This window comes from Enhydra lutris, unplaced genomic scaffold, assembly GCF_002288905.1.
Source record: "Enhydra lutris kenyoni isolate GAN:26980312 unplaced genomic scaffold, ASM228890v2 scaffoldscaffold13, whole genome shotgun sequence".
NCBI classification, from domain to species: Eukaryota; Metazoa; Chordata; class Mammalia; order Carnivora; family Mustelidae; genus Enhydra; species Enhydra lutris.
The window spans coordinates 38,754,804-38,767,887 of NW_019154097.1; the positions used below are offsets into that span (position 1 = coordinate 38,754,804).

The 13,084-nt window shown below is 61.8% G+C and overlaps 1 protein-coding gene across 4 annotated transcripts in view; it reads left to right on the forward strand.

The window, feature by feature from the left end:
* The window catches only part of LOC111146429 (vav guanine nucleotide exchange factor 2), a 161,131-nt gene that overhangs the window by 74,839 nt on the left and 73,208 nt on the right, over positions 1-13,084 (forward strand). For all 4 annotated transcript variants that reach the window (XM_022501979.1, XM_022501978.1, XM_022501980.1 and 1 more), the window contains exon 3: positions 10,172-10,230. In XM_022501979.1, coding sequence (XP_022357687.1) covers positions 10,172-10,230 — 59 coding nt within the window. The remainder of the gene's footprint in view (positions 1-10,171; positions 10,231-13,084) is intronic.

The window sequence follows — 13,084 nt, forward strand, 5'->3', positions numbered from 1 at the left end:
GGGCTGCCCGGGCGCTCCGGCCCCAGAGCGAGGGGCTGGCGAGAGCGAGCCGACGGGAGAGTCTCCTTGCTCCGTGCGCTGCGTACTTGCTCTTAATGACCGGGTCACTAAGTCACCGCTTTAGAGGTAAGCGTGCACGCTGAGAAATTATGCCGTGGTGTAAGACGTACAGTTTTTGTTCCTCTGCCCGTTAAAGTGGCTGTTAATCAGGGAGGCAGCGAGGGAGCTCTGAAAGGCGCCGGCCCGCTCCAGGTAACGGCCACCGTCGCGTCTCCCCCGTCAGTAAGCTGGGCTTGACCGAGGGTGAGGCCCCAACTCGAGGGGCTGAGCCGGAAATGCTACGGGAGGGGTTCCAGGACGAAGCTCCTGAGGCAGGCCGGGCTGTTCTTCTGGATGCTTCCTTTTTAAGAGCCATGAGTGCAAATCAGGCCATCCAGGGTCTTGACCGTCTCTGCCACTGTGACCGCTTCGATCCTCCGTTTTCTCCTTTGACAAGGGGCACGGGGACACAGACTTCTTTGGGTGGTGGAGGATTGAGTGAGTTAGTGAGAGGGTTCCTTCTGGGCCCAGTGCCAGGCTCGTGGTCAGGACTCAGGCTCATAGAGCTCAGACTGTGGTCAGGACTCAGGCTCATGATCAGGACTCAGGCTTGTGGTCAGGAGTCAGGCTCATGGTTAGGACTCAGGTTCACGATCAGGACTCAGGCTCATGACTAGGACTTGGGCTCACATTCAGGACTCAGGCTGTTGTGAGGGTTTAGGCTCACAGTCAAGAGTCAGGTTGTGGTCAGGACTCAGGCTCATGGTTAGGACTCGGGCTCACAGTCAGGGTTAGGCCCATGGTCAGGGCTTAGGTTTGTGATTGGGGATCAGTCCCATAGTCAAGACTCAGGCTCCAGGTCAGGATTCAGGCTCATGGTCGGGACTCAGGCTTACGCTAGCATCAGCTCGTTCAAGGTGGTTCTGGTGGGTGTTGTGCTCCGAGCTCTGCTCCTGGGCCGTGACTCTGGGATTGGCAGGGGGGCAGCAAACACTGCGAGTGCCCAGGGCATGCGGATCCCAGCCTTTGTGGGCTGCGGCTTGGTGTCCCTCGGGATCGCACATGGAGGCTGGCCACTTCCAAGCTCCGGGTGTCCCCAGGGCTGGTTCCAGGCACTCAGGACAGTGAGGGAAAACCAGAGTCCATTCGCTGTTTCTGGCAACTCTTTAAACGTAAGGCAGGAGGCGTTTCCCTCCTCGTGGGAATGCAGACGGTGCTTAGAAAGGGCCGAGTCCCAACGCCAGTTTCAGTCCTGGGGCTGCCTCTGGTTGTGTCATGATGCGTGAGGTCCCCTGCCTGTCTGGGCTTTGGTTTCCTCTGGGAAGTGGGGATGGCGGTCCTGACCCCACGCCATCGTGGGCACGTGTGCCCGGGTGGGACGTGGTCAGTGCTAACAGGGAGAGGCTGGCGTGGGCTGATGGGGCAGGGCCTCTCGAGGAGCAGGCTGTGTAGATGCTTTCTGACCCTTGGTTCGCCGTCTCTGCTACAGGGAAGAGGGAAGGGAAACTTGGAGTCAGAGCCTTGCAGACAGGGCGAGGTTTCCATGTGGGACCAGGGCTCCTTCCTGCTCTGCCCTGTGGTGTCTAATGCCGTTGGCATCTGAGACCCGGGGCAGGGCGGCTGGGCCGTGGGGATTCTTGTACCCTTGGGCAGTGATTCATGCCACTGCGCGGCAGACGGGCTTCTTGTTTTGTGGCTTCGCTAGGATCCGAGGGGAGACGTGTTGCTGCTTGTGGCTTCTCTGTGACATGCCTTCATCCCTTTTACCTGTCGGGGGGGGGGGGGGGGGGGGGGCGGGTCTCTGCTCTCCTGCAGCCACAGGGCGTGCCAGGGGCGCGAGGGGGTGCATTCACAGACGGTGAGTGGCCGCCACCAGCCCACCCCGCCAGCTCCCCAGCGCTCCCGTCCTGGTTGCACGGGCTTGCTGGCCCCACCTGACCTGCCCGCCGCTGCTGACCTCCGTCCAGAGCTGCCCCGTCTGGGGCAGGGTGGGGGCAGAGAGAGCTGGGGCCCCAGAGCCGGAGGCATGAGCCGAATCTATCTCAGGTCCCTGCTGGTCTGCTGCGAGTCCCCAGGCCTCAGTTCTCGTGCTTAAAAGGGGAGGAACGGCAGGAGTGTCTCGTGGGGGTTTGAGGGACTGAAATGAAATGAACCTGGGAGAGGACTCGATACACAGCCGTTGTGGTTAGCGGAGGTCTGCCCGCGAGAGCAAAGCCTTCAGTGCCAGGGGGCAGCTCCGTCTCTAGGCAGGCTCTGCCTGGAGTCCCCGGGCGGCCTTTGTAGACCACAGACAACTTCCTCGCTGGGTTTAGCTTTCCCACCCATCGAGTGAGAATCTGGGCCAGGTGGTCGCTAAGTTTCTTCCACTGAGGATTTTAAGTTTCCCTGACGGACTCCTGCAGACCTTCCTGGTCCAGAACAACTGAGGTTCATGCCTCTCCCTGCCCAGTGACCACGGAGCCTTTGACCCGATGTTTCCGATCAGGGGCAGTAGGTAGCGCCCAGAGGGACTCTTGAGACGGCCGGGCCTAGGTGTTTCTTGGGGTGGACTCAGGTCTCTCCTTGCACGCCAGATCTCTCCGACAGGCAGCGCTGGCTCTGAGCACAGAGAGCGTTTCAGGGGCTTTCTGTGGCTTCAGCAGGAGGAGCCCTGTGATTGATGAGTGATGCCTGCAGTGAGCCCAGCAAGGGATGGTGCCAGCACGCGGTATGGTTCCCTTAGTCCACAGATCGGGAAACTGAGGCCTAGAGAAAAGTGGCTCAAATAGTCAGTGGCAGTCTTAGCGCTTGACCCCTCATCCCTGTCATTTTGCCCTGGTTTGCAGCTCCTGTGGTTTACTCGTGACTTCACCTTAACCACGGTGACTCCTGTAACGTGCCCGGCACAAGGGGGCGCGTAATGTGTGAGTTCAGTTCGGACCCATCACCCATCCATCCCTCCATCCCTCCATCCCTGCATCCCTCCATCCGTATGTATTACAGCCTTCGGCCCCTGCAGAGTACAAGGCATGAGGACGCAGGCTGCCGGTCCCCGAGCCTCAGGAGGGCCTGCCCCACTTGCACGTGGGGTCTTGATCTGCCCGCGCTGAGACTGAGGACGTGCAGCTAGAATTGGGGTTCATTTCAGATCACCTGGAAGCCTGGGTTCAAGCTCAGGAAAGGAAAGGGCCAGTGCCCAAGAGTCTGCAGACTCCCCTTTTTAAAATATATATATATATCATTCCTCTTTCCTCCGACATTGCTTTTGAGCTCCAACCCTCCTTCCACGCAACCCCCCCAGAGCTGTCACGCGTCGCTGGCTCCAGCGAGTGGCGGTTTTCTTCTGGCCCCTTAGCCGTCCCGCCCTCCCCCAACCCCCCAAAGAGGAGTCCCGTCTGCCAGGTGCTCCCGTGCTGCCACCGCCTGGCGCAGAGCACGGCAGCTGACAAGTGGCCGTGTTTCCCACTCGCTTCTGATCACGGCTCCTCCCCGGGGCAGGCCTCGAACACGGGGCGGTGACGGCTCGCCTCGCGTGATGAATCCCACCTCGGGGCCGCTCGTTCTGAAGGCACCGGTGCGGACGCTTTTCTGACCTTGCTCTCGACGTGAAGAAAGGAGAAAACAGCAGGGCAACGCGGGGCTGAGCCGGGGAAAGCGGTCTACGATGATTTGCTTCGAAGTGTGCAGCCGTGTTCGCTGTAGATCTCCCAGGCAGATAGGGGGTTTCCCGGGCAACGTGTTTAAATGAGGTTCATAATCTTGCCATTTGGCCCCACGGAGCCGTGCGCACGCGTGTGTGCGTGTGTGTTTGTGTTTTCCAGACGTGTGCTAGTGGCTGATAAGGAGGGTCTGTGGCCTGAGCCCGGAGCATGTGACTCCTGCTCTTTGACTCCTAGTGGCGGCGAGAGCAGCGGGCCGGGAGCCCTCCCGATCCGCACAGCGTCTGCGAGCCGGTGGGGTTGGAGGGGCCCTGGGCGCCGACCTGCGACGGCAAACCTCATCGCCAGCTCCAAGCAGCCCCCCTTAAAGGCCGGCTCGCACCCCTCTTTGTCGTTCTTCGGGATTGTTCCTGCCCGTGCCTCTCCATCGAGGACCGTGGGCTTTCCCAGGGTCCGTGCCAGCTGCATGCTAGGACGAACACGGTCCCTTTACCGTGGTTCCCGCGCGAGCCATCCGTACTGCCCGTGTGTCCTTGTTTCTTCGCAGAGACATTTGTCAGCGCCGCAAACCCGCCTTTTTTACGGCACGCGTTCGCAGAGAAGCCTTCGTTCTGAGGGGTACTGATTGTTCACTTGTGAGGAAATACTGTTTCCACATGACGAGCTCATCTCCTGGAGGACGTCGGGCTTTCACGTTCAGGACAATAAAGGCTTTGAAGCAAAACACACACGAAAAACCTTGGTTCGTGTTGTGAGTTGCAGTGGAGAGGTGCGGTGTTGGCTCACCTGGGAGACGGCGAACCTTTAGGTGGGCAGGGGGCACGTGTGCGTATACGTGTGTGTGTGTGTGCGTGCGTGTGTGTGCGTGTACGGCCTCTGCCCCCGGAAGACCTTCAGGGGCCCCGGCTGACGGTGGCTTCACCACCTCTAACATGGGTGTTTCGAGGCTACCCAGGAGCGGGAGGTTTCAAGTGACCCCACTTGACGTCTGTGCCCATCCACGGGGTGGGCCTCACATACTGCAGGAGAGGCTGGAAGCTGTGGTCCAGCCAGGCCTGGAAGAAGGGGTGTGTGGTTTTGTGCCCGACTGTGGGCCCCTGGGGGTGGGGCGCTGGGTAGAAACGCAGGTCTGGGCCGTGCCGATCTGGGTGTAGTTCCTCAGTTGGCCACTGATTGCTGGGTGACCCGGGGCAAGGTGCTCATTCTAATCCAGTCCCAGGGTCTGCGTCTGATAATGGGGAGTCGGGGGCGGGGCATAGTATACAGGAGGAGCGTCTGTCGTGTTCACCCGAGCGCCTAACGGTCAACACCCAAGCGCCCGCTCATATCCTGATGGTTGAGAGGCGGGGGTTGGGAGGCAGGTTCTTTCTCTCTCTTTTCTGAAAACTTATTTATTTGTGGGGGGGAAGAGGGGCAGAGGGAGAGGAAGGGAGAGAGAGACTGCCCAGCAGACTCTGTGCTGAGCGCGGAGCCCCATCTCATGACCCTGGGATCCTGACCTGAGCCACAGTCAAGGGTCGGATGCTTGACGGACTGAGCCGCCAGGCGCTCCCGGAGGCAGGTTCTCTTTGGAACTTCTGCTGTGGATTCTGCGTGTCCATCTACCACGGGTCTCCTCACCCACCCACCCACACACTCTCACGCCGTCCACCCATGCACCCATTCATCCACCCCCACACCCATCCTTTCATTCCCACGTCTGTCTGTCTCCTTGTCCACCTACCTGCCCGTCCACTCATCCTCCCACCCGTCCAATTACCTACACACTCATCTGCTCACCCACACGCGCACCCACGTACCCATCCGCCCACCGGCACCTCCGTCCGTTCATCCCCACCTCTGTCCACCCGTTCGCCTGTCCGCTGTCCATCCTCTCTTCCTCCCGTCCATCCATCCATCCATCCCTCCCTCCGTCCATCCATCCAGCCACATCAGCATTTGCCAGGTGACATCCGTGTGGCAGGTACTTGGAATATAAAGTTCAAAGGTGCAGCTTCATGTGTTGATACATTTCTAGGAGGTCCTGTGTCCTGTGTTGAGCGCCCCTCAGTTTCACAAGCATGAGGGACCTGACTGGCGTCCTGCTGGCTGTGGCTTAAATGGGGGGCTCGCCGCTGTGCGCTCTGGGTGGGGGTGGGAGAGTGGTGTCTTATGACCAGTTTGTGATGGCCGTGGTGTAATGAGAGTAAACCTATCCTGTGTTTCCACCACAGGGCCCAGAGTCCGAGCCTTTTGGTTTGAATAGCATATTTTAGTGACAGGAGAACGGAGGGAAGGTCTGCGCCTGGGGGGTGGCAGTGGGGATGGACACCGGTAGACTTTTTTTTCAAAAATAACATTTGTTCCTACTCTGCATTGTAGGAAATTGTCATATAACAGCCAAGGGAGAGCAGGAAGCAGACTGCACAAAGACACGCAGTCGCTGCCTACATTTTCTTCATTTCTGCCTGGCCCTTTTAAGCAGTTTATAATCTTAAATTTTAAAAATTTATTTGAGAGAGAGAGTGTGCGAGTGAGAGAGAACACCAGCCAGAGGGTGGGTGGGGAGCAGAGGGAGAAGCAGACTCTTCTATAGAACAGGGAGCCCAGATGCGGGGCTCCATCCCAGGACCCCGGGATCATGACCTGAGCTGAAGGCAGAGGCTTCACCACCTGAGCCACCCCGGTCCCCCAGCAGTATAAAATTTTAAAAACTAGACTCTATTGATGGTACACGCTTCGTAACCTGTTTCTTTCACTTAAGGGATCATGAGTGTGTTTTATGTGAGCAGATCTCCTCCTACAACATCAGTTCAGCTAGCGGCTCGGGTGCCCTCGTGTGGGTGTGCTTGCCTCTCTGTCCCTGGACGCTGGTGGCGGGCGGTCAGGCTGCTGCTGAGTTGATTGGCGATCGTGAGTTGCTGCGGGAACAGCTCTGGAGCTGAAATGGGCCACACATCCCAGAGCGGAAGCTGAGCGTCTCTTCCACGCCCCTAGAGCAGCAGGGGCTTTCTTCTTCTGGCCGGGAGAGCGGGATGGTTCCCACTGCCCTTCCTGGAAGGATTTGCTGGTGGCCCCTCGGGGACATGTCCTGTGGGCTGCCCACCCACCTCTCCATGCCTGGGCAGGACGATAAGCTGAAGCTTCAGGCTTAGCATGGAGTGCTGCCCTGGTTCAGGGACCCGCGGGGTCTAGCAGGATGAGCCTCGTGAGGGGAGGCACTGGGCCCCCCGTGGCAGAGGTCCTGGGAGCCCCAATCTGGAACTCTCGGCTCAGCTCGGGCTGCACCGGTTACTGCTCTGTCCTGGGTCCCCCTTTAGCTTCCTGGGGTCCAGACCACTTGTCCTTTCCCCAGAAGTCCCTGCTGCGCACCCAGCTTGTCTGTCTGCTCCACACACGTCCCCCTTCAGCGACTCCGTGCTTTGCAGACTGGCCTGAGGCCGACTTCCGGGGCACCCTCCTTGCCCTTCTAAACACCTTGACCGAGTCTGTGCTGTTGCGTTTCTGACCCAGGCTCTACAATCTGGGCCCCCGGGGCCTTAAAGATAAGCAGCTTCCGGGCCCTGCTCTCTTCCTCTCCAGAGCCTTCCGGGGGGTGGACCTGGGGGGCTGCGTTCTGAAACTCCGCCAGCGAGCGTGGGGAAGCTGATCGGCTGCTGGTGTTGGGGAGTCTGTGTGCCCTGATGCAGACCCGGTGGAGAGCGCAGGGTCAGAGCAGGTCGCCGCTGGGTGGGGACGGAGCAGAGATGCCCACCGGCGCACACCCCCTGCACCTCTAGCTGCCTCCTCCGGGCTGTCACCTCCGCTCCTTGCGCCTTCACTGGGGGTGTGCGTGGCTCCTCCGCATGGGACCGGCCCTCCGTGGACACGTCTTTCTGCTGTCACCCCCTGCCCTGCCCCGTGCACACGTTCCAGTGACGCGGTTGGTGGATCGCTGAGCCCAAAGGCTAGAGCCCGCGGTACGTGGGGACGAGGGGAAGACGCTACGTGTGTGTTCATTCCATTCGTTAACTGGGATGCGGGTGGGAAGTGCAGATAAAAGTTGGTAAAATGTCATTGTTTGACATTTATGCTTTCAGAAGAGCTGGAGGGGCTGTGGGCTGGGAGGTGTTTGGTCATGGCCCGGCCCCTCCTCCTGGGATGGGGCCGCCTGGCCAGGGGTGCCGTGGGAGCCACACGGGGCCTCGCTTCCCCTGCAGGGAGGTGCGCCCTACACCATCTTCCCACATGGGACTGCTGCCACCCCACGTCTGACCCCACGACAGGGGGCCCCCACACCTGCTCCCAGCTGCCCCTGCCTTTGGTCACCGCAGCAGGGTTCCGTCGGGGGGGTCCTGCCGGAGCACTCCCCTTCCTGCACACACGCCAGCCAGGGACCTTGGCCTGGGCGCACCCAGGGACAGTCCCCTCCGACAGAGAGGGCCACGTGGAACCCCACGTAAGGAGCTGCCTCTGGCTGGACAGGAACCCCATCTGCGCGCGGGGGACCGAGACTGCCATGCACATCTGTGTGCGTGGACCGCAGTGCGTGGCCGCACCAGGACCCGTGCCCTGGCTTCGGGACACTCCTCTGCAGCATCTCCCCTCAGCCTGGGGCTCGCCTGTGTAGGAAGCACCATGTTCCAGGGCAGGAACAGGCTTCGTCCCCGCGCCCATGCCGACCAATGGCTGGGGCGGCCGGGGGGCTCCGCCACCAGGAGCCTGACCTGTGTCTGGCCGGCCGGGGACGATCGGGCAGGTGGTGAAGGCCATCGGTTGCGGGGGCGCGGGAGGGCGAGGCGTGTGTGCCCAAAGCCTCCAGGCCCCGACGTCGCTCACTTCTGTCACACACAGCCACAGCGCTCGAATGGCCGTTCGCCCTAAACTCGGAGAGCTCGCGACTGCCAAGAGAAGGAGCAGAGCCAGCTTGCTCGCTGCTTGGGACAGGCCCCGGGTCGCACATGAGCTCGGGGCCTCAGCCAGGCCGGCTGTGCCGCGAGCCCCCAGAGTCCCATCCGGGAAGCTGCAGAGGGACCCCGCGGTTCTGTGGTGTCCTGACTGCCAGGCCCCGGCCCCCAGAGTGTGACCAGGTACCAGAGGACCGACCACAGCACTGGACGCCTTGGCCGAGGCGGGCCTGTCGCCAGCCCAGAAAGGGCCTCGGCTGTGGCTTGGGTCTTCCCTCCTTCTAAAAAAATTGCGGCTGGAGGGAGAGCGGCCTAGAAGGGAGCCTGTGGGAACGTGTCTCAGTGGGGAGCTTTAGGCCAGAGACCTTGCCTCAGTTTCCCAGTCTCCCGAAGGTGCTAGGCTGGCCCGGCCCTGTAGCAGGGAGGGTTTAGAGGCCTGTGAGCTGGGGTCCCGTGACAGCCGGCAGCGGGTGTCTGTGGACTCAGCGGTGGTCCTCACGGGCCGTGTTCACGTTCCTTGTCCCCAGACGCACACGGGCTACACCCGCAGCGTGCAGTGCACACACTGTCTTGCACGCACTCTTGCACACGTACCACTGCACACACACACAGATGGGCTCACACACCCTGACTCGGGGAGGTCTCCGGGTCGAGCTTTGCTCCTCCTTCCTCGGGGTGGGGCGTCTGGTGCGGCGGGGGCCCCGGAAATCCCACAGCGAATCACCAGCGGCTTCGTGTGGGTTCCGCTTTATGACTTTGTGCTCCCGTTCCCTGCCTCAGTTTACCCGTAATCGCCGGAGAAACCTCTTCCCTGCCTGCTGCTTGTTGTCACAAGGACCCGTGGAGTCCCTGTCTTGGGGCCCTTGAGGCCGGGAGACAGGTGGGCCCTGGGTCGCGGGACAGGACGGGGGAGGGTCGGGGCAGCCGGAGAAGGAGTTGCTGCCACTCATCGCGGAGCACGTCAGAACTTTTGTCCGGGCGGGCCCGTCGGTCTGCGGAGATGCCGCTCGGGTCCCCTCATGCCGCCGGCACCTGGAGCTCTTGGTTTGCCTTCGCCTGACCCTCTGAGGGAGCTGGACACTGGTGTCCGTGGTCCTACAGGGAGGGGAGGGGCTCACGAGGAAGGAGCACCACGCTTGGACGCTTGTGTCGACCCTGCTGGGGAGCCTGGGGCACGTCACTTGACTTCTCGGGGCCTCTGTGTGGCCTCCGTGAACCGGGTCAGCACCTGCTGTGAGCATGTTGGGAAGCATCTGGCGGCTTCCAGAGCAGGGGCGTGGGGTGAGCCCTTGGTAAGCGTGTGGGTGCTACGGCTCTCCGCGGCCCCGCCGGGGCTGACTCTGGTGTGGGTGAGGACGGGGCCTGGCGAGCGGCTCACGGCTGGTGCGGGGGGGTGTGGGGGGGAGCCCAGCCACCCTCAGCACGCGGAAATGGCACATTTAGCACGACACATGCACGCCACATGCCAGAGAGCTGCCCAGCCCCTGCCCGCGTGCTACGCTGAGTGTGCGTGTTTACGGAGTGAAATTGCTTGGGGAACAGCTGTGAACACACACGTCTCCCTTCCCGTTTTGGGATGACTTTCTGGTTTCTTGTGGAATTACAGAAGCGTCTTTCTGGTCTCCCCAGGTCATCTCTGCCGTGTCCAGACTCTCCCTGCACCATGTGGCTCAGAACAAAGGAATCAGGTGAGCTCACCGCGCGGCCATGTGACGCCCCTTGTCATTCCTGCCACCCCGTGCCGCCCGCGGGCTTGGCCCCAGCGCTTAGCGTCTGCAGCCGAGGTCCTCTGCCCTGTGTCTTTCTCACGAATTTTCAACGTGGCGTCGCATTGCCCGTTGGCTGTGGCGGGGAGGGGCGGGGCGGGGAGGGGTGGGGGCGGGGCGGGGAGGGGCGGGAGCTCCTCCGGTTCCCACCAGGGAGATCGTGCACCTGTGTTCCACTGACGGCCGCAGGATCTCTTTCGATCTTGGTAGTTAGATCGGCAAATTAATCGTTTCACAGATCATTGCTTACCTAAGTGTCCTCCCCACGCATCACACCCAGGGAGACTGCGTCATGATGGCCGAGCAGCGGGCCCAGCCCATCCGGGGGCCGCAGGTCCCTCAGCAGGACTTCCCGCTCCCAGGTCCAATGCCCCTTGGTTTTCAAACTCAGCCTCAGAGAATACCGCGACCCTGTGGTCTGTCCTCCGGTCTCTGACACCGGGCCGGACACGTAGGCAACAGGGACAGGGGAGGGCAGCCCCAGTGAGAGCAGATGCTGCCCATTCCGACCCCCAGGTGAGGGTTCAGGGAGACATCCAAATGGGGCCCACGTTCCAGATTGGGTGGGCACAGTGGAGGACCTGCCCTTCCTCAATGTCCCCGGGGCCCATGGGCCAGCAGGGTGGGGATGAGGGCCTTGGGAGGACAGAAATAGCCCTGCCTTAGGGTGGAATGGGCGGGGTGACGCCCGGGTGCGGGCCACATCGCGAGGGTGCTCTACGATGGTAGGGGGTCACCCCCTGATGTTGTCTGTGGGGGACACCGCATGCCTGGGGTTGGGAGTCCCAGGACTATGGTGCTGGGCGCTGCCAGGTCAGCCGAGCTGCCCCCTGGGCGGGCTGTTTGCCCAGGTCCAGAGAGTCACTGGGACAGACACGAGGGTGAGGGACCGGCTCCCCCAACCCCCCATCCGGGAAGTCTTTTGCCTTCTCCGAGGACTTAGCGATTCCTTTGAACTGGGGACGTCTGTTCCTTGTTCCTGGCCTCGGAGGCAGGAGAGGCCGTCTGAAACTGTCGTCTGACTGTGTGCTGAACACACGCGGGAGGATGTTTCCAGGGTCAAGTCCCGCACCCACCAGGCGGCTTACCCCGGGGACATCGCTGGCACCTCGGGGCCCCCGTCTGCCCCTTCCCCGGCCCCGCCAAGCTTTCGTGAGGTCTGTAATGGGGACGGTTGGAAACGTTCATTAGGAACCTGTGCGTTACTTCTGGATACGGAGACAGCCCAGTTTGGGTTTCCTCCCGAAACGATCCGCGGTCCGTCTGCCCGCTGGCTTTCTGCGGTTGTACCTCCCAGCCGGCTCAGCGTAGCCTCGTCTGTCCGCGCGTCCGCGTGTCCGTGCGGGCGGGGTGAAGTTCGTGCAACAGAAGCTACTCGCGTTCTTTGCTCCTTCCCGGGAGGCTGGAGCGTCCTCTCTGCTCTGTATCCATGTCCCCGAAGCGGGGCCTGGCCTGGGAAGCCACGTGCTCGTTCTTGGGGCCGATGACCGCCTACCCCCACCCGCAGCTTTGCCCTGGACGCGGCGGTCCTGCTGTGGCTCCAGACTCCACAGTCCCAGGCTGACGTCATCCTCCAGTGCAGGGGGATGGAGGAGGAGGCAGCGCGGGGAAGGAGGGAGGTGTCTGCGGCTCCAGGTGGGGCGGGGCTCCCAGTGTGGAGCAGCCCTGCTGTGCCTCCCCCTGCACTGTCCCTTCCTCACCCGAGCCCTGGTCCACAGCTCTCCTGGGGTCCTTTCCCTTCAAAGCCCACCCCCCCGCCCCGCCAGGGACAGGAGCTAACGTGCCGTGAGCTCAGGGGAGGGCAGCGCAGTGGGGCGGCCTCTTGTCCCTCCGACACGCGGCAAGTTCCCCAGCCGACGGGGCGTTCTGAAAACCACCGGCCCTTGATGACACTAAGTAGCTCCTCGTGTAAGAGCTTGTCTTCGCGACCTTCCTTACCAGAGGTTTCCGTGTGGCCAAACCCTTTCCTCTCTTGAGAACCCACCAGCCAAGCCTGTGGCCCCGAAGAGACTCTTCCTGGTTTCTTTCCTGGCTGGATGGGAGCCCAGCGTGCTCCTTTAGTAAAATGATCATTTTTACAGCTTCTGCACTTTGCCTAATGAGCTGATTTTTCACAAAAGCCCTAATGATACTTCTCAGAGGCTGATGAACAGGGGACTTAATCCGAGGCTCCCCCGGTGCCGGCTGGAGGGTCAGAAGTGAGGTTGGGTCCGGGGCAGGGGGTGGTTCCCTGGATGTCCTCCAGCCCCGCGGGTGGGGGTGACTGTGGGTCCTTGTCACAGCCAGAGCTGGCCCTCCAGAGGGAGGGACGTCCCGTCCGGGGGTCATCACAGCGCTGAACGGCAGTGGCAGGGGAGAGGGCAAAGGGCAGGCCTCTCCCGGGGGAAGGGCCAAGGAGCCCTCAGCCCAGGAAGGTTCCTCTGTCAGGCGCTGGCTCAGCCGGCGGCCTTGGGCAGGAATGCTCTTGGGGCCTGTGTCCCGTCTTCTGTAGGCCGGGAAGGTTCCCCTGCTGCGTAAGGTCGCTGTGAGCCCCTGACACTCCGCGGATGCCCACGGTGGGCCGGGGTGGTGGGCAGAGAGGGGCCCCCAAAGCTACAGCCCCCTCCTGGCTCCTGGACCTGGACGGACAGGGAAGGGGATCCCGCGGGTATACCTAAGTCGTTGCAGATGTCGTCGTAAGTAGAAGCAGGAGGTGGGAGGGTCGGAGCAGAGTGGGGAGGCCTGGTGGTGGTCGCGGTGACGGGACCACAGCCGAGGAATGCCGCGTCTCAGAGCC